A 20,875-nucleotide genomic window follows, 5' to 3' on the forward strand; every position below is an offset into this window, starting at 1 on the left:
GTTACTCAACAATAGGGGTGGGCAGGTTCCGGTACCAGTACCAGACTGCTCGGTACTGGTACCAATACTAGCCAGTCGCTCATGGTGTCCCTCATTTCTTCCTCACACGAGTGAGACTGAGATTGAGTGGATATCTCGGTGATATGGATATTCTCTCTCTCCACTGAATGAAGTGAATATTTATTTTTCTATAGAAACCTACCTCCTGTTTGATTTACATTGTTTTTGATTTACGTGACCTCTTCAGGGACACAATACTCGCATAAATCGAGAGTTACCTGTATGTGTGTGTATATATATATATATATATATATATATATATATATATATATATATATATATATATATATATATATATATATATATATATATATATATATATATATATATATATATATAATCCCTATCTTAATATCAGCAATTTCCACTGGGGGAGCACAAATTAGTTAATTTACCACATTTACCAAGCTATACATGGTAGAGTTAAACATATCAGTAACCCCATGTAAAATGTTTTATTCCAGTATCTCAAACACTGATGTGCCTACATGTCCTCTACAAGTATACAAAGACAGCAATGTATGGAAATCAGGTTTAGACATTGATCATCACATCACCACACATTATCATCAGTTTTAAGGAATGATTGAAGTAAGAGTTCTAATAAATGCTGACCCAGGATAGGTACAAAAATAAATTGAGTTAAGTCAATTGGGAGGGAAGCTTTGCAAATACTTATAATTTATTTAAAGACTTTTATTATTTGCACTACCCACCTGGTGCTAAAAATGCAGGCCCACTGGGTAGTAATTTCTAATCACTGGGTGGCACTCCTGTTATCCAGTCAACTAGTTATTTCAGGCTATACTACTATCTTGCATGCAATGCTAAATCATCTTATATATGTTTCTCATATACTCTTATAGATGATAAGGCTTGATAAAAAACACATAAACCGATATTAACCCTTAGACGGAACTATATATAATAATAATAATATGATTTTTTTTTTCACCCAGCGGCATATATAAAAAGCAGGACAAGAAAACGAACGAGATTGAACAAGATACATAATGCTTAATAATTGACAACTTATAATTATATATTTGTGTGCACAGCACACTTATGCACAATCTACACAAACAGAAGGCCCAGCCACTCCCGCTGCATAGATCCACATACATAGCCTGAGCTCTGTCTGACGGAGGTGATGATGGAGTTTCCTGATTGTTCCACTCTACTCCTCATACTGTACACAGCATGGCAACGTAGCACAGCCAGACAGTTCATCCAGTGCCCGGTAAAGGCCAAGGATGAGCTAGTCCATCTAGGAAGCCCCAGAAGCCGCTTGAGAATGTCGTTATAATAGACCCTAAGACGGTTCATGGAGGCAGCCCTATAGCGCGACCACAGCGAGTTGCAGTAGAGAGAGTAGCAGTGGCTCCTGAATAACTCCAACTTCACCTCCGTGCTGCAGTAGGAAAATTTCCTCAGTAACATGTTGCTGATGACTGTGAGCTTGGTGGTCTGCTTCTTGATGTCATCATCATTGGTCCTTTCCCTATTGATGACATGGCCCAGGTATGTGAATCTATCCATAAATGTAAGTGCACTCCCACTTAGTCACGCTGATGTCTGGTAGTCCACCCTGGAGTGTGGCGGCGGCACTACCCTGCACTCTGTCTTGGTGGTGTTGTAGACAATATCATGTGTGGCAGCATAAGCCTGACACACTCCAATAAGGTCCTGCAGAGACTCCACTGCGGGCGCCATCAGCATAACTCAGCGAGCTGATGTACTTATCATGGAAGTGGCAGCCTGTTTCTGTGTCACGCAGATCAGCAGTGAGATCATCTGTGTAGACGTTGTACAGGTAGGGAGACAGGATCCCTCCCTGGCGAATACCATTGGCTGTCTTAAATGGCAGCGAAGTGGAAGCCCCCCATTTTACAGTAAAGTCCTGGGTAGTGTACCAGTACAGTCGTACTACGAAGTGTTGACACAGTTTTCATAATCTTTCGGACACGGAGCGTAGGCTAGCGACATCTGGCAACTATCCTTGGGGAAACATTCTCTACCGACTTTTATAAAACTACTTAATTTTAAATTCTTTAGTTTTGCACACACCTAATAAATATCAGTGATTCCCTTAAATGCAATGAAAACTTAACAGTGTACTCTATGTGAATGTGGCGAAGAGAAATGTATTGGAATGATAGGCTATGTAGCCACATTCATTTACAAAGTCACCGGGGCGGAGTAGGGGTCACTTCACTATTCATACCTACAAGTTATAAATATTATTATCTTGATCAAATGTATGTAATTAACTCGACAGTGATGGATGGAAGAAAATGGTAGGCTAGCAGTGCAACGCTGACCAAGCATTGTCTACCCAGACATTAGGCTACATCGCGCCGTGTGTCGTGTGTCTCGTGCAACTCTAAATTATATGTCTGGCTACTTGTCGATACTTCTCTTTGGATTTTACCATTGATTAAAAATATAGACAATTGATTTTGTGATTTTTTTTTCAGAATCTTGCTGATTTCACACACACAAGATATATAGTCATGAATGAATGTCGTTCCGGATGACGTCATCATGAAATCCGAGTTTATTATGTAGTATTTATTTCCCATTTCATCAAATGAAGTTCAGCTAATTATTTTTTCCTATTATTTTATAATATAGGGTTTAACACTACATTGAAAGAAAGAGCAATATATTTGTGCAGTTATATATATATATATATATATATATATATATATATATATATATATATATATATATATATATATATATATATATATATATATATATATATATATATATATATATATATAGATATATATATATATATATATATATATATATATATATATATATATATTTAGTCTTAACATAGGACTGATTTGACTCTTTTAATGTCTTGAACGAAAACCGTATCAAAATGTTTGGGCAGAGCTGCTAAATATATCGTTATAAGGTAAAAACTTCCACTCTATTCAATTTATTTCCTTTCTCAATATCATATTTTGTGTATCTATAACAAAATCACTCCTAAGCATCCCTTACCTTCGAATAATATTTTGTATTATTTGAATGAAAAATAATATTTTGTATTATTTGAATGAAAGTCATTGCAAACTGTCTCAACACTGCGTAGCGTGACTGTACATTAGGAGCTTGACAATGTACCCAGTAGTTTCCCTTACAAGCAGTTTATTAAACAGCTTCCTGTATTTCACTCTGCCTTGCTGGCATCAAGGAAGCAAAGGTAGACAGGTGAGCCCATGGAAGTGTAGTACTCAATGATATTCTTCAACGTCCACACACACATCTCAGTGCCGTGCCCTTTCTTGTAACTAAACTAATTGTCCAGCATGTTCAGGTAGGCCTCTAGGTGGTGCAGCACTGCCTTCTCAATCACTTTTGACAAGGCAGTCACAATGGCAATGGGACTATAGTTGCTAGAGAGAGCAGGGTCTTTAACCTTGCTCTTTAGCAAGGGAACTATTTGCACTGCCAAGACCTGGGAGGGTATGTATTAATGGCAGATGCAGGCATTGATAAAGAGGCAGAGCCAAGAGACCAGGCTGGGAGGTGCATATTTTAACCCCTTCAACATGAGGACGCGTATATTGCGTCCTTGCATCCCCTGTACCATATCCGAGGATGTGCATACTGCGTCCTGGCTCACTTTAGCCAATATAAGAGTTATTTTATCTCTATGCTTACATCTCAAAATTATCAATTAATTTATGTTTCTTTATGTGCACCATTTAATTCTGCATGTTTTCATAAATAATACATGGTGATTATGTTGAGTTTATGGCTGAAAACTTGTTACGTTCAACAGCAACATGTGAAATTTGGTGCGCGTGGCGATCTCGGATACGGCGCGGGGCGCTGTTTTGGCCCGGCCGTAGTGAAGGGGTTAAGGCACCAGAGGGAAGCCCATCAATGCCCAGTGCCTCGCTGTTAGAGAGGGTCCGCAGTACTCCCTCAGTTCACTGTAGTTAACACTGCGAAAGCCCTCCAGCGTCACTCCACGCAGCCCGCTCCGGAGGGCCCTCTCACTCTCCACGTCTGCCACACAGTTCAGGGTACCCTCGAAGTGGTCAACCCACATGTAGGCAATGTCCTCCTCCCCCGCGGCCTGATCCACACGTAAGGGGAGCGTGTGAGAGTCCGGGGACAGGGCTCGTAGGCCACTCCAGAAGCCAGCTGCGTCACTGCCAGCCAGCTGGGCTGCCAGCACCTCAGCTTGTAGTTCCTCCTTATGAGCCCTGCACCAGTGGAGGCCCCGGCCCTCCACTCCAGGAAGGGCTCCCTGGCAAGACCGTGGGCCTCCCACACCACCTCGTTCCAGCCAGGAATCTGCCTCCATCTCCTCCTGCACGTATCGAATACTCTCTCACCAGCACGCACGCACCATGCACCCCACCAACGACTGATGAAGCCTGTCGATGGCGTCATGATGCCCGCTGACAAGAGAAGTACTCTGGAAGAAACATAACCTGACAGGATCAATGGCAATGTCTCTCAGCAACTCTGTCACCACCCGACCATACTCCTTTCTTTTCCTTGTGTCTTGAAATCTCACTTAACCTGTGCCACCCTATCCTGCCTCACCTGTGTCAAGGCAGGAAGCCCAGTTATTTTCAGCCCAATTAAGAAAGGAAAATGGTCAGAGGAGACACTTGTCATATAGAATTGTGCACCCATCCAATGCATTGTGCAGACATGGTGATAGCACTACATGGTCAAGCCAGGTGCGAGAGAGGCACCCCATGTTGACGTGAGTGGAGCTCGTTGGGGGGAGCGTCCTCACATCGGCCACCACCATGTCCCGGTCCTCACACATGTGTTGTAGGTCACTGAAGAAGGGGGTGCCAGGAGCAGCATTGAAGTCCCCCAACACACAAACATGTTGCTCCTGGGCACTGTCCACCAACGAGGCAAGTGTCCCTAAACACATGGCTTGGTCATCCATGTTCTCCCTAATCTTGGTAGGGAGATGCACATTCACCAGGATGGAGAGCCTGTCATCCTTGTAAGTAATGCTCAGGACTCGGGGGTTCTGAGCACCACTCACCCGGATGTGCTTACTGAGGCTTTTATGCCACAGAGAGGTGAGCCCCCCATAAGGTCTCCCCCTCCTCAGGACCTGAGTGTCGTCCACGGCTGTCATAGAGAACGACACAAAGTCCTTGTAAAGAGTGTTTGGCCCGTGTAGTTCATCCCTGCACAGCCACGTTTCCTGCAAGGCCAGCATATGGACCTGCCTAATAGGTCCTTGATATAGGGTTCACTGCTCTTGATCCCCTGACAGTTATAGGAGGTCCAAAATTCAGTCAGTCAGTTTTGTATGGCAGAAATATAACAACACTTCAGATTGCGGTAGAATCTATATATAGGTGTTAGTTAAAACATCTATTATGTGGCATAACTATATTTATGCTACACTCCTAAGGTCAGTAGTGACTATATATAGATGATTCATCTTGGGGGGAGCTACTCTTCAAGTACTGCTGCCATCTAAGGGTTAATAGCTAACATGTTAGTAATGTATCTATTTTCTCGAGTCACATGCCAAACTGAAATTAATGCTCAGAGAGGGCAAAACATTTAATATGAAATATTTTCCATTGTTCATGTGTTAATATGATGAAAGCAGTACATGTACACTGAAATTAGTCACATGAAATCATGACTTTGATGGCTCCTCCAGCACCAGTGCGGGCTGTCTCAAAAGCCTTGGCACTCTCCTCTAGTTTGTAGCGGTGTGTGATAAGAGGCTTCACATTGATCTTCCCAGTGGCAATCATATCTAAGGCAAGTGGATAGCTGCAAGAAAATAAATATAATTAACAGGTGGTAGTGATGAGCTTTTAAAAATTATAACCAACATCGAGCAGAAAATGCTAATATTTTTTTCTCTAAGTTAACAATAGTTTGCCAATATTGGAAGAAATATACAACGGAACCTCAGTTGTCTAGTGGCTCATCTTGAATGAACCAGTTCCCATTTGATACTTTCATTACTTAACCCTTTCAAGCACCACGACGCAATTCGCGTCAAAACGGAATTGTCTACATCCGAGCTTCTGACTCGAATCGCGTCAAAAACTTTTTTAAATTTGCCAAAAATAGAGTATCTTTCAGAAATATAAATATAATATAAAATAAACTAATCGTCAACTCTCTCGTGCCGTTGGATTTGAAGTGATAATTGCCTGTGGCTTAGTTGCCTCTCAGCAGGCAGCCTGTAAGCACGGACTGTCGTCCCTTTAAATTGTGTCCGGAGCCTGGTAAGCCTAGATTACAGTTGTCAGACAAAATTGGTGAAATTTATTCTTACTGCCGATGTAAAGTGATTGTGCCATGATACAATATTTTGTTTTATATTCGGAGGGACCAGTAACTTACTATTAGAAAATATGGCTAAGAAATTATCAAGTGAAGAGATTTTGAGACTCATTTGCACAGAGCATGATGATGATTCTCATGAAAGTGATGGTGATGATGGAAAAAGTGAAAAAAACTCCAGCAGAGTGTGTTAGGGAGAGAGACTTAGTGGTATTTATTATGATTATTATTGCGTCTGGCAAAGTTCTTCCAGACAGCAAATAGGTGCGCTAGTAGTCATGTTTGTTATTATCATCAAAACTCTATTCCAGATAAAATTGACTTCTATTTTGACCGCCTTGACCTGCCCATTGTGTTTTGTTTGCTGCCCTTGAGCTATTTCCTCTACTGGAGAGAACACAATAGACAGATAAATATAGTTTTCCTCCATTTTCTCAAGAACTACTGGTCATATGAAAATTCCAATGATAGCAATGGAATCCTCATAAAAATCCTCTTTTATTGGCATATAAATCATAAAAAGTCAACTCAGGAACTTTTGAGCTACGAGGTGGTGAAGTAAGCATTTCTTATTTATCTTTAATCACTGTTTTTTTTCAGTTGGTAAACCTGGCTATTTATTTGCATTTCTTGATATTTTTTTATTTCATAAGGCAGAATAATCTCTTCCAAAACCAACGATACTTAATAATGCCAGGAAAAAAGAATACTCGTGGGTGAAATCGATAACATGAAAAAAACTTTTGCTGTTTTGCTGCATGGTCAGGCCGTTCCGCGAGGCCCCCTAGGGAGCCCAAGATGGATGTCGCAGTGGAAAGAGAAACTTATTAAACTTCTGGTGCGTGAAAGAATTAATATTTATAGAAAGAAACTGTCATTAGTAAATTATTCATAGTACAGTAAAAGTCTAAAAATCTGAAAATCCCATTAATCCAATTTTTTTAAGGTGGCTGCCAAAAGTTCTAAAAATTACAAGAAAGACATCAAATAAGGCGCTAAATGTGCTGAGCGGCCCCTTGCAGCAGGGAAGAGAAACAGGAGACTTGGGAGAGATTTAAATGTGTAGCCTAGGTGTTGAATATTTGCATGATTTTTGGACTGTTTAGTGACCTATAAACCCAGCATGATGGCTACCAAGGTTCCTACAAATGATATTCATGAGCCGATGCTTGAGGACAATGAGTGAAAATGACAAAGAAAGTGACGTACAATAGATTTAAAGGATTTAGCTTGGTACAGTAATATTAGACTTAATTATTAGAAATTAGATAAAGTGAATAGATAAAGTGAAGCTACAGTACTAAGGCAGCCTCCACTAGATACCATGATTGTCAGAAGAGGTTTGCCTTTCCAAAGGCACCACCTTGGTGCTCAGCATTTTTGTGAACCTGCATTACTTTTTTGTGCCCTTAAAATCTCTGAATGTACTCCCTTTACATGGATTTTCCTTCCTAAAACTGCTGTTTAACACTTGCATTACTGGTGAGTAATAAAAATGTCTTTATTTTGTGATTATGTAAATATCGGGCTGGGCCGACCATCAGGCCCCATCGGGAAGAAGCATTGGGCTGACCATCAGGACCCACCGGGAAGAAGCCTACCGGCGCAATAGGCCATAATGTAAAAAAAAAAAAAAAAAAAAAAAAAAAAAAAAAAAAAAAAGTCCCTCCGAATAATTGAAACAATTCTGTTATTTATATGACCTTCGGTCCACTGCAATTTAGATTCTTGGACTTTTCTATGATATGCATGATATGATATGTATAACCTCCTGGAGTCAGAAAAGAAAATGGCAGACACTTTGAGACTGCCGCTAACACTACATCCTTTGTTGACATGTAATGCAAGTCTTCAAATGACTTGTTTTAATTAATCTTTTTTAGACGTTCTGTACAAAGTTTGGTAACAGTCCAGGCCAGGTACTGAATATTGGGTTGCCTTACATCTGAACTTTCTCATAATTTAGGTGTCAAAATCTGCACCCAAGAGGACTTGAAAGTCCCATCATACAAAATACCCAATACAACTTATAATTTATGAACAACTTATACAGATAATGAGCAAAAAAGAAAAAGGAAAAAGGAAAAAATCTTACCAATTGGCATATCGGAATATACCACGAATGTCAACTTCTCTTGTTGCAGCATTGACAATTGGGACCTTGACTTCAGCTGGACCAAGGCCAACAAGCACTATCACACCACCAGATTTTGTAGCCTAAAAAAAAATAATATAAATGTTAGTTTCTCGATTTTACAAAATAGAAAACTGTCTTAGGATACAAAGAGATACAGAAGAGAAAAATTTTGATGCAAAACAACAATCATTCACGGTGAATAATGATATCACTGACACTGCTTACAAGAGATCAAGTTGGTATGACAGATGACTTGATAAATATGGACTATACTATACTCTCTCTATTTGAAGCTTGCAACTGGATCCTAGGCTCCTTTTGTAAACTCATTGTTGATTGGACAGCAGCCTGAGGCAGCCTTCTCCCACACATCATAGAAACAGACCTCGCAACACTACAAGTTTTACTTTAATGCTCTGTAGCCCATTCATGTTGCATAGTTAGTTTCCTCAGCATTGGACACCAGAAAGATTGCAGATTATGACTGTCTCAAAAATACTCAAATTGACTAAAAATAAATGAAATAATGTGAGTTGAAGTCAAAGATGGGGTTTTAAATGTTTATACTGCTTTTTTTCCATATAAATTTTCTTGAGTAGAGGTAGAGGAGGAATATATAAAGAAAGAAATATAACATATGAAGAAGTAAATCAGGCAATAAAATGATTAAAAAATGGAAAGGCAGCAGGAATTGATGGAATCACAGCAGAAATGTTGAAGTGTGGAGGAGATGTAGTCATTAAATGGATGGTCAAGATATGTGAAGTAGCATGGGAGGGGGTGGGGGGGGTGCCAGCAGACTGGACGAAAGCCATCATTGTCCCAGTTTACAAGGGGAAGGGCAGGAGAGGGGAATGTGGGAGCTATAGAGTCTCCTGAATATACCCAGAAAGGTATATGGAAAAGTCATAATAGAGAGGGTCCAAAGACTTACAGAGGAGAAAATCAGTGAAGAACAAGGAGGCTTCAGGAAGGAAAGGGGATGTGTGGATCAGATATTTGCCTTCAGGATGGTAGTAGAAAAAATAATAGCAAAAGGAAAGAAACTATACGCTGCCTTCATGGATTTGGAAAAAGCATTGCATTGTGGCATGTTTTAAAGATTTATGGTGTGGGAGGAAATCTGCTTAGTGCAATAAAGTCTTTCTATGAGGATGCATCTGCATGTGTCAAAATTACTGGAGAAACAAGTGAACATTTTGAGATAAAAGTGGGCTTAAGACAAGGGTGCGTCATGTCACCATGGTTATTCAATATTTATATGGATGGTGTCATTAGAGAAATTAAGGGCAAAGTTGGAGAAGTTGGAGTAAGATTGTTCAATGAGGGAAGGAAGTGAGTACTGAATTCGATACTGTTTGCTGATGACACGGTGCTCATTGCAGAAAATGAAAGTGACCTACAAAATTTGGTCAGTGTTTTTGATAGTGTCTGTAATAGGAAAAAGCTGAAAGTAAATGTCAACAAAAGTAAAGTGATGGTTTGTGAGCGAAGTAGAAGTGAGGTTGTAGATTTTGTATGCCCATATAGAGTGGGAATGGAATGTGAAAAAGAATGCAAAATAATTTTGAATGGTGAAGAAATGGAGGAGGTCAATGAGTTTAAGTACCTTAGATCAGTTATATGTAAGCATGGTGGTATGGAGGGAGAGATAAGAGAAAGGGCATTGCAAGGAAAAAGGGTGGTAGGGTCTTTGGGACGAATCATGAATGGCAGAAGTGTGAGCATGGAGGTAAAGAGGGATTTGAGAAATACAATAATAGTACCAACCCTCACATATGCAAGTGAAACGTGGGCCTGGAATGAAAGTCAGAGGTCTAGAGTGCAGGCAGTGGAAATGAGTTATTTGAGGAGTGCTTATGGTGTGAGTAGAATGGATGGAATGAGTAATGAAAGTGTGTACAAGCGTTTTGGAGGGAAGAAGTGTGGAGTGGTGGAAGAAGTGAAGCGACAGACTTTAAAGTGGTTTGGCCACATGGAGCGAATGGAGGAGAGTAAGATGACCAGAAGGGTGTATGTGAGTGAGATAGAGGGAGGGAATGCTAGAGGACGACCTCCAGTGAGATGGAGGGATAGGGTGCAAGAGTACGTTAGGGAGAGGGGGGAAAGATCTTTGAGAAACTTTGAGCAGGCAAGGAGGGAGTGTCTGGATAGACAAAGTTGGAAGCTCTTCTGCCGTGGCCATCCCCTGGTGGGAGCTCCTAGGAGCAGGCGTCGATGAAATAATGATGATAAATTTTCTCATGAAATTATTAAACTACTGTTAATACAAATACTGCCATCTGATAAATAATATTCTCCTGAAGATGATGGTGTCAACAGATTATTGATAAGTTAGAAAGAAAAGGAGGCATGCAAGTTTTTATACAAAGTTGTAGGCTATGGACGAGTGGCTTTGTATTGTAAACACACACTTTAATTGGAACGCTTTCAGGACAGACTAAAATTACAATTTATGAAGTTGGTATAAAATCTTCCCTGCCTCCTTTCATTTTTAACTTACTGATAATCTGTTGACACCATCGTCTTCAGGAGAATTTTCGTTATCAGATGGCACTGTTTGTACACTCGGCCCTCGATTAAACGGACATTGATTTAATGGATTTCGAATTTAACGGACCACAAAATCTCAACGGACAAATACCCAGCAACGGACTGGGTATATTTGTCCGGTGTGACACCAGCTTTAGAAACGTCAAAACCCTAAAATAATAACAATATTACAGAAAAAGATATTTTTCATCAAAACTGCTTGCATCGCCTCCCTTAAGGAGGTCAAGGAGGGTGAAGCCCCCCTCCCACCTCCCGTTAGGTAGGTTAGGTTAAGTTAGGTTTGGTTAAATTTATTTGGCTCGCGGTTTGGGGCGGCGGAAATATGAAGAGTGGGACAGGACATGGCGGCAGCATGTGTGGTCCAATTCGTGGGCCTGTGTTGCGAGAAATACTTCCTTGCAAAAACAAGTCGCGCTGCAGTCCACCACACATGCATACGGGGGGAATACACAGCAGGAAAAACATTAATTTACCTGGTTTTGTTCAATTAGTGTGTCCACTTCCAAGTGTAAGCGGTGAGTGAAATGAATAGACAGTATGCATGTTGAACCTCTCTCTGTAAGTTGTTTTGCGGCTGTGGCAGCAGGCGGCGGCGGGTGCAACAGCCATTGAAAAGTCAGTCATTTAATGATTTGTGACAAACAATTATCACATTTCATAACACATTGAGAACTGAAAAAAAAATGTTTCGTCTGCCCATGCGAGACTAACACACTTGTAGAATTTTACCCATACGCGTATTTATTTCTGCAAGGAGGTATTTCTCACAACACCGGCTGCTTGAAAAAGTCCGTTGTTTGAAAATACTTACATACGATAAATACCGGTATGCAATAAAATTACTGATAAAAAAAAAAAAAAAGTTAAAATTCGTTTTAGTACCATGCCAGTATTTCATTACCTACCTTATGAAGCTGCCGCCAAAGGACGCTACGCTTTCGTGAATATTATCCCCTATTTTCAACAGTAAATAGTCCTTGAATTGGATTTTGAAAGCGTTTCCATGATTGTTGAACGTTTGTAGAAAAGATATATGAAGAGCTAGTGATGTTTCATAAGGTAGGTAATGAAATACTGGCATGGTACTAAAACGAATCTTAACCTTTTTTTTTAACAGTAATAATATTGTATACCGATATTTATCATATGTATTTTCAAGCAACGGACTTTTTCAAGCAACGGACCACCCTTCCCCCCTTTTAATCTGTTAAATCGAGGGCCGAGTGTATTTGCAGTAGTTTAATAATTCCGTGAAAAATCAACATGGAAAAAAAACAGTATAAACATTTATAACCCCGTCTTTGACTTCAACTCACATTATTTAATTTATTTTTTGTCAATATGAGTGTTTTTTATGAGTCATAAACTGCAATCTTTCTACTGTCCTATGCTGAAGAAACCAAGTACAGTAGAATCTTGTTCTTTCATCACGAATGGGGGGAAGCTCATGCCGGATAAACTGCCAATAGTGTTCATAATATATATAAATGATATGCCAAAGGGTATAAAAAGTTATATGAGCCTTTTTGCAGATGATGCAAAGTTAATAAGTGAGGATAGAGGAAGACTGTGAAGAGGTGCAAAAAGACCTAGACAGAGTGTATAGATGGAGCCAGTTATGGGAGACTGAATTTAATGCAAACAAATGCCATGTTATGGTAATGGGGAAAAGTAAAAAAAACACCAAGGAAAACATACAGGTTGGGAGAAGAAAACTTAAAGGTGGTACATGAAGAAAAAGATTTGGGAGTAACGATGCAAGACACACTATCCACAGAAAAGCACATAACAAGCTTTTTGGAGAAACTTACAGGATGATGCAAAATATAAGGGTATCATTCCATTTTATGGACAAAGAAATGATGAAGAAAATAATAACAACGATGATAAGACCAAAACTAGAATATGCTGCAGTTGTGTGGTCGCCTCACAAAAAGAAGGATATCTGAAAGTTGGAAAGGATACAGAGAATTGCAACTAAAATGGTCCCAGAACTCTCGAATATGATGCACGAAGACAGATTGAAGGAGATGGACTTGACGACACTGGAACAGAGAAGGGAGAGAGGAAATCTGATCACACTGTATAAGTTGGTAAATAACTTTGATAAGGTGGACAGAAATTATCTCTTCTTAACTGCAGGAAGGCAGGGGCTGAGAGGACATGGGAAGAAACTTAATAAAGGAACCTGTTTGAGTGACTTAATGAGCGCGATTACGGGGGTCCTCCTGCGCATATGATACGTCCAATAGCTTTGAAATTTTAGCATGTTGTTTGTAGGTGTAAAGGTATGATGTTCTGTGAATTTCATTAAATTTGGGTAAAGTTAAGGAGAGACTCAAACAAAATGCATTTTTCTTTTTTTTGTTTCACAGACTTTATTTTTCAGTTACTCTCTTTGAAAAAAAATACCATAGAAACTTTGTTTACCTATTTACATTTTGCATTGTTAAATTTTGGATTTTTTGTTTTGCCTTTGGGAAAAAAAAATCTCCACTCTGCGTCCCATTTCCTTTTGACATTTTTTGAAAATTTATCAATAGCAAAAATTGTCCTTTAGTTGTACAGTACCCTCTCGAGTTTCGCGCTCGCTTTGTTCCGAAGGTATAGCGCTAAACTCGAGGATCGCGAGACTCGAGGTATTGAAAACACTGAAAAAGCGCTTATCTGTTCCGACCTGTGGATTTTTTATTTATTTATTTATTTATTTATTTTTTTTACATGTGGGCTATGGCGCCGGTAGACTATTCATCTGGGCCTGATGGTCGGCCCCGAGCCCATCATGGCACAGGCAACTGTTTATAGTGGCGCCATTATAACTGGCTCATGCTGCCCCCTGGAGTTCACTTTTTTTTCCTCTTTTACTCCCTTGTTATCTCAAAATACGTACCTTGGAAAAAGGAAGCAAACAGGAAGAGAGAACGGGTCATTTTAAAGCCACAGATGAATGACGTTATCGCCGGCACTCATCTGGTCAGCGGCCTCGCTGCCTTGGGGCAGTATCACACTGACCGTTTTCCTCTAACTATTGTGGCCACTGGCAACGCTCATGCGCCCATCGGAGGGCGAGTTGTCAGTTGTCCGTAACATGGTGTCACAATGGACCTTTTTCTTCCCACCGCGTTGGCGGCAGCTTGGGCAACAGGCAAATCCAACTTTTCCAGGTGTGCATCACACACGGCCAAGGTCGGTTGCCCGTCTCCACATCCACAACAAAAAAAGCACTTGCCCTGTATCCATATGGCATCGTCTGCTAAGGTAAGGGCTGCTGCAGCTTGTGCTGCCATTACCCAGGTTATGGACTTAGTGCTGCAGTTAAATGGAAGAAAGAAGCTGTTGTGGGTGTGGCGTGTCTGAGGTTCCTGCATGCCAGTTCTCATTGTCACCATTACACACACACACACGCACGCACACACAAGGCTCATCATGAACCATGGCAGATGTTTCTCACAAACAAAAATGGCTTCGCCATTTCCTAGTGTGTTAGAACTTATTTGGTGAGTGGTTCATACAAACCAGACACACTCAATGGCAAGAAGAGAGCAGTGTTGAAGACGACTGCTCTCTTCTTGCCAAGAGCTAGGTTTGGTTCATGTGAGCCACTCCCCATATACGTTCTAACACACTCAAGAAATGGTGAAGTCATTTCTGTTTGTCAGAAACATCTGCAATGGTTCCTAATGAGTATGGTGTGTGCATGTGTGTGTGTGTGTGTGTGTGTGTCTTTGTTGTTACTCGATCCACGTGTTTATGTGGTCGGAGTCTAGATGGGTGGGTTGGCTGCTCACGCGCGGTGGTGACAATAAGAACTGGCATGGAGGAACCTCAGACACGCCACACCCACAACAGCTTCTTTCTTCCATTTAACTGCAGAAACAAGTCCATAACTTGGGTAATGGCAGCACAAGCCGCGGCAGCCCTCACTGTAGCAGACGCCGCCATGTTGATACAGGGCAAGTGCTTTGTTTATGTCGTGGATGTGGAGACGGGCAACCGACCTTGGCCGTGTGTGACGCACACCCGGAAAAGTTGGAGTTGCTGGTTACCCTAGCTGGCGCCAACTCGGTGGGAAGAAAAAAGCCCTGTGTGACAGCAGCTTACGGATAACCGTGAACTCGCTCCTGGTTGGGCATACGGGCGTTGCCCGTAGCCCCAATGGTTGGACGAAAACTGCCAGTGTGACACTGCCTTAAGGCAGTGAAACCGCTGATAGGGTGAGCATTGGCAATGACGTCATTGGACTCCCAGCGAACCACAAGCATGTTTTTAGAACTGTCAGTCAATCGTAAGGCAGCCGCCTTCAACTGCGGCTTCAAAATGACCCGTTAATTCTCTCTCTCTCTCTCTCTCTCTCTCTCTCTCTCCATAGCCACAATGTTTGGAGGAAAACGTCCACTGTGATACTACCTTTTAAGGTAGCGTGCGCGACACCGATGGTAAGTAGACATGACCCGTACGTGTCAAAGCAGCGCAAAACTCGGGTGATAATGCACGAAAGTCGGGATGGTAAGAATTTAGGACTAACTGCGAAACTCGTGGATTGTGAAACTCAAGAAGGTACTGTAGTTATAAAAGATACCTAACAAAAGTCGGTCAGACTTTTTATCGATTTTGTGAAATTTTTTGGTGTAATAAACTACTTTTCGAGATATTGGCTCCTAAAGATTTTTTTCCATTTCATCCGTGTCTTGCCAATTGTATTTATCTGATTTGCATGAAATTTTCACATATGATTGTGTATACCTTGTTGACTTCCTGGAGAATGATAAGGCACCTGTTGCCCTGTTATAAAAAGTTTTATTCAGTCAAAGATGAGGGTGTCAGAAGGTCAAGGTGTTCCTGCACGACCGTACTGGGCAATTCTGTCTCTCTAATAGTGTTTGTAGCTAAGAAAGTGACATTTTTTTTCTATTTTTTTTACAGCAAAGGAGACAGTTCAAGGGCAAAAAAAAGACAACAATGAGAAAAAAAGCCCACATAAAAAAAAGAGTCCAGAGGAGTGGCCGAAAGATAGGTCAATTTCAGGAGGAGAGGTGTCTTGATACCCTCCTCTTGGAAGAGTTCAAGTCATAGGCAGGAGGAAATACTGATAAAGGAAGATTGTTCCAGAGTTCCAGAGTGAAAATGCTGGTTAACTCGTGCAGAAGGGATTTGGACAGTAAACGGATGAGCTTGAGTAGAAAGTTGTGTGCAGCGGGACCGCGGGAGGAGGGGAGGCATGCAGATAGCAAGTTCAGAAGAGCAGTCAGCGTGAAAATATTGATAGAAGAGAGAAAGAGAGGCAACATGGCAGTGGAATTTAAGAGGTAGAAGACTATCAGTAAGAGGAGAAGAGCTGATGAGACAAACAGCCTTAGACTCCACTCTGTCCAACAGAGCTGTGTGAGTAGAGCCCCCCACACGTGAGATGCATATTCCATATGAAGGCGGACAAGGCCCCTGTATACGGATAGCAACTGTGCAGGGAAAAAGAACTGGTGGAGACAATACAGAACGCCCAACCTCGAGGAAGCTGATTTAGTGAGAGAGGAGATGTGAAGTTTCCAGTTAAAGATTTTGAGTTAACCCCTTCAACACGAGGACGTGTATACTGTGTCCTTGCTTGCCCCGTACCATATCCGAGGACACGCATACTGTGTCATGGCGCGCTTTAGCCAATATACAAGTTATTTTATCTCTATATTTATGCTTACATTTCAAAGTTATCAATTAATTTATGCTTCTTTATGTGCACCATTTAATTCTGCACGTTTTCATTTATAATACGTGATGATTATGTTGAGTTTATGGCTGAAAGCTTGTTATATTCAATAGTGACATTTGAAATTTGGCGCGTGCGGCGATTCTGTATACGCCGTGGGACGCTGTTTTTGCCCGGCTGTAGTGGAGGGGTTAAGGATAGAAAGATGTTTAGTGTTGAAGAAGGTGACAGCAGAGTGTTGTCGAAGAATAGGGGATAGGTATTTGGAAGATTGTGTCGAGTTGATAGGTGGAGAAAGTGGGTTTTTGGGGCATTGAAGGACACAAGGTTCCTTTTACCCCAATCGGAAATTATAGCAAGGTCTGAGGTTAAGTGTTCTGCAGCCTCCAGTCTGGAGTCATGTGATTCCTGTTGAGAGGGTCTTCTGTTGAAAGAAGTTGAATAATGCAGAGTGGAGTCATCAGCGTATGAGTGGATAGGACAGTTTGTTGTGGAAAGAAGACCATTGATGAATAACAGGAAGAGAGTGGGTGATAGGACAGAGCCCTGTGGAACACCACTGTTGATAGATTTAGGGGAAGAACAGTGACCATCTACCACAGCAGAGATAGAACGACCGGAAAGGAAACTGGAGATAAAGGAACAGAGAGAGGGATAGAATCCAAAAGAGGGCAGTTTAGAAAGCAAAGACTTGTGCCAGACTCTATCGAAAGCTTTCGATATGTCTAGCGCAACTGAGAAAGTTTTACCGAAACGGCTAAGAAAGGATGACCAAGAATCAGTTAAGAGAGTAAGAAGATCGCCAGTAGAACGTCCCTTGCGGAACCCATACTGGTGATCAGATAGAAGGTCAGAAGTGGAAAGGTGCTTTTGAATCTTGCGGTTAAGGATTGATTCAAAAGGTTTAGATAGACAGGAAAGTAAAGCTATAGGGCAGTGGTTTGAGGGATTGGAACGGTCACCCTTCTTAGGCACAGGCTGTATGAAGGCGTACTTCCAGCAGGAAGGAAAGGTAGATGTTAACAGGCAGAGGCGAAAGTTTGACCAGGCAGGGTGTCAGCACAGAAGCACAGTTTTTAAGGACAATAGGAGGCACTCCATCAGGTCCATAAGCCTTCTGAAAGTTTAGGCCAGAGAGGGCATAGAAAATATCATTCTGAAGAATCTTAATAACAGGCATAAAGGAGTCAGAGGGGGGATAAGTAGAAGGAATATTCCCAGAATCGTCCAGAGTGGAGTTGTTACAGAAAGTTTGAGCGAAGAATTCAGCCTTAGAGATAGATGAGACGGTGGTGCTGCCGTCAGGATTAAGGAAAGAAGGGAAAGAAGTGAAGTTGGAGGAGATATTTTTGGCTAGGTGCCAGAAGTCTCTGGAAGAATTAGAGAAAGCAAGGTTTTGACATTTTCTAAGGATGAAAGAGCTTTTGGTAAGTCGAAAAGTAGATTTGGCACGATTCCGGGCGGAAATGTAAAGATCATGGTTAGCAGGAGTTCAAAGGCTATGGTACCTTTTGTGGGCTGCCTCTCTATCTTTGACAGCACGAGAACAAGCGTGATTAACCCCTAAAGGACCGGAGGTGGCTATAGCTGCATTACTGGGGAAGGGCCAGAGGTGGTTATAACCGATTTCCTATTTTTATGCTAAATTTAGCTACTTTTCGCCTTTTTTCGAGGTACACTCTATGGCAACAATGCCTGCGAGCCACTCGCAGCACTTATCGCTGCTCTTTCAATCTCCCCCATGCTCTTATCATGTAAGGAAGCACTGACAGTGATTTGGACGTGTCTGATTCCCTGACCGCTCCCCACCGACTGGTCACCTCAACGCCATGAGTGACATAACACTGACATGTTTTTTTTGTTCTTATTATTATTTGTCTTATTTTCGGTATTGTTCTTGATTATAAATAAAGAAAAATAAAATAAAATACTAGATTGTAATAAGTGTGATTATTATTTTAACCATATCTACTGCACAAACTAGGCTATAATGGCTCTCACACTTCACTGTAAGGCATAAACAAGATGGAGAGGTCCGCTAGTCACACACAAGAGGGGCTGTATAGCGTGGAAAGAGCGTATATTACAGTATATCTTGCATAAAGAGAGAGCGGGGCACCCCTTTTCTTTACTCCCTAGACATAGCCAGGGAGGCAAATTGGACACATGGCGCGCTCACCCCAAAAGTCTCTCCTATTCAACTTGCCATTTCTCCGTAACCACAGCACGTAGAGACTTCTGGATGGTGTCATTAGGAAGAAGAAGACTTGCTGGTTAGTAATAAATCTATCTTATTAACTCGTGCAATGTAGGTTAAGCGTAGAGAGTGTGTGAATACGGGCAATTTTCAGGGTTTAGCGTTTAGCCAGTCCCAGCGGTACCGAAAATACAGCCACCCCCGGTCCTTTAGGGGTTATACCAAGGCTTTTTAGCATGAGTAGAAAGAGTATGCGGAATGTATGCCTCCATTCCAGAGACAATCACCTCTGTGACGTGCTGGGCATACACAGAGGGGTCTCTCTCCTGGAAGCAGTAATCATTCCAAGGGAAATTGGAAAAGTACATCCTCAGGTTGTCCCACCGAGCTGAAGCAAAATGACAGAGGATGTACAGGAGCGATAGGACATGATACAGAAATAAGGTTGTGATCAAAGTAGCCCAATGGAGATAACAGTTTGACAGAGTAAGCAGAAGGATTAGGGGTAAGGCAGAGGTCTAGAATGTTGGGCCTGTCTCCAAGATGGTCGGGAATACGTGTAGGGTGCTGAACCAACTGCTCTAGATCGTTGAGGAGAGCAAAGTTGTAGGCTTGTTCACCAGGCTGGTCAGTGAAAGAGGATGAAAGCCAAAGCTGGTGGTGAATATTGAAATCTCCTAGGATGGTGATTTCAGCAAAGGGAGAGTGGGTCAAGATGTGCTCCACTTTAGAGTTCAAATAGTCAAAGAATTTTACATAGTTAGTAGAGTTACGTGAGAGATAAACAGCACAGATGTATTTAGTAATAGAATGACAGTGAAGTCTTAGCCAGAAGTGTTAACACAAGGAACAGCTTGCGGGAAGAGGTGGTGGAGGCGAACAGTGTCCAACAGATGAAGGAAAGGCTGGATAAATGTAGATATGGAGACGGGACTATTAGAGCTTAGCTCGAGTCCAGTGGACTACAAATGGGTAAATACTAATAGGTAAATACCAAACTTGGGCACTAAACCGTTAATGTCAATCGTTAATTAACGAAGTTAACATTTTCATTAACTTTAACTTTTATGTTAACTTTGGAAGTCATTATCGGACTAATTAACTTCCGTTACATTTAATTTCCGTTAACTCAAGTCCGCTAACCCAAAAAATTCATAAAAACCGGTAAACGTTTAAAAGTTTCTATTATTTTCAGATTTTAAATACAGATGTAGAGTCTTGGCATATTTAATAATGTATGCGTCATTCTTTCAACCCCGATATAACGCCACTGATTATTATAATATATTAAACATTTGCATACATTCATTTGATATTTTAGTATTTGCATAGCCAAATTATATTTTTGATATTGTAAGATCCGGTTTGTTAATTACTAATTAGTCACATGTTAAGTAATAGTTTCAAATATTTATATTGTTTAAGATTCTAGACTTTAGTTGATGATATAGCTTAATATCCATATAAAATGCATGTTGATTAATGATTCAATAGAATATAGGTTGGTCCAGGTACACCTTTAAAATTAAAATACAGTGCTTATCTATATTATTATTAATTTATTATCATTATTGTGTATTGCACAACAAATATTACAAATATTATATTGCTACTATTGTCTGCAGGCTGGCTACGGTCCCCTGCACTTGTTCACTTTTCTACTCCGATTTTTCATTTACGTTTTTTTTACCCTTTTCTGGCTCTAAAAGCCTTTAAATTTTTTTAAAAAAGGTCCAAAACTATGAAATCAGCCTTTTTTAACTCTAAAGCAAAAAAAAAACTATAGTTTTGGGGTTCTAAAGCCCTTAACCCTTTCCTTGTGCGCGGGATGGGACGCGACAATCCCCTCAGGCGCAGTCAGGCAGCCCAATGGGGGGTCTCTTTTAACCTCTGTATCTCAAAAACTATTCAT

At 41.0% G+C, this 20,875-nt stretch overlaps 1 protein-coding gene across 2 annotated transcripts in view; it reads right to left on the minus strand.

The window, feature by feature from the left end:
• Nucleotides 1–496: 496 nt before the first annotated feature.
• The window catches only part of LOC126998962 (sorbitol dehydrogenase-like), a 131,379-nt gene continuing 111,000 nt past the window's right edge, over nt 497–20,875 (minus strand). For both annotated transcript variants that reach the window (XM_050861274.1, XM_050861260.1), the window contains 2 exons: nt 8,471–8,592; nt 497–5,853 (listed from right to left, as the gene is read on the minus strand). In XM_050861274.1, coding sequence (XP_050717231.1) covers nt 5,700–5,853; nt 8,471–8,592 — 276 coding nt within the window. In that variant the 3' untranslated portion in view covers nt 497–5,699. The remainder of the gene's footprint in view (nt 5,854–8,470; nt 8,593–20,875) is intronic.

The sequence above is a fragment of the Eriocheir sinensis genome, chromosome 2, assembly GCF_024679095.1.
Source record: "Eriocheir sinensis breed Jianghai 21 chromosome 2, ASM2467909v1, whole genome shotgun sequence".
In the NCBI taxonomy this organism is placed as follows: domain Eukaryota; kingdom Metazoa; phylum Arthropoda; class Malacostraca; order Decapoda; family Varunidae; genus Eriocheir; species Eriocheir sinensis.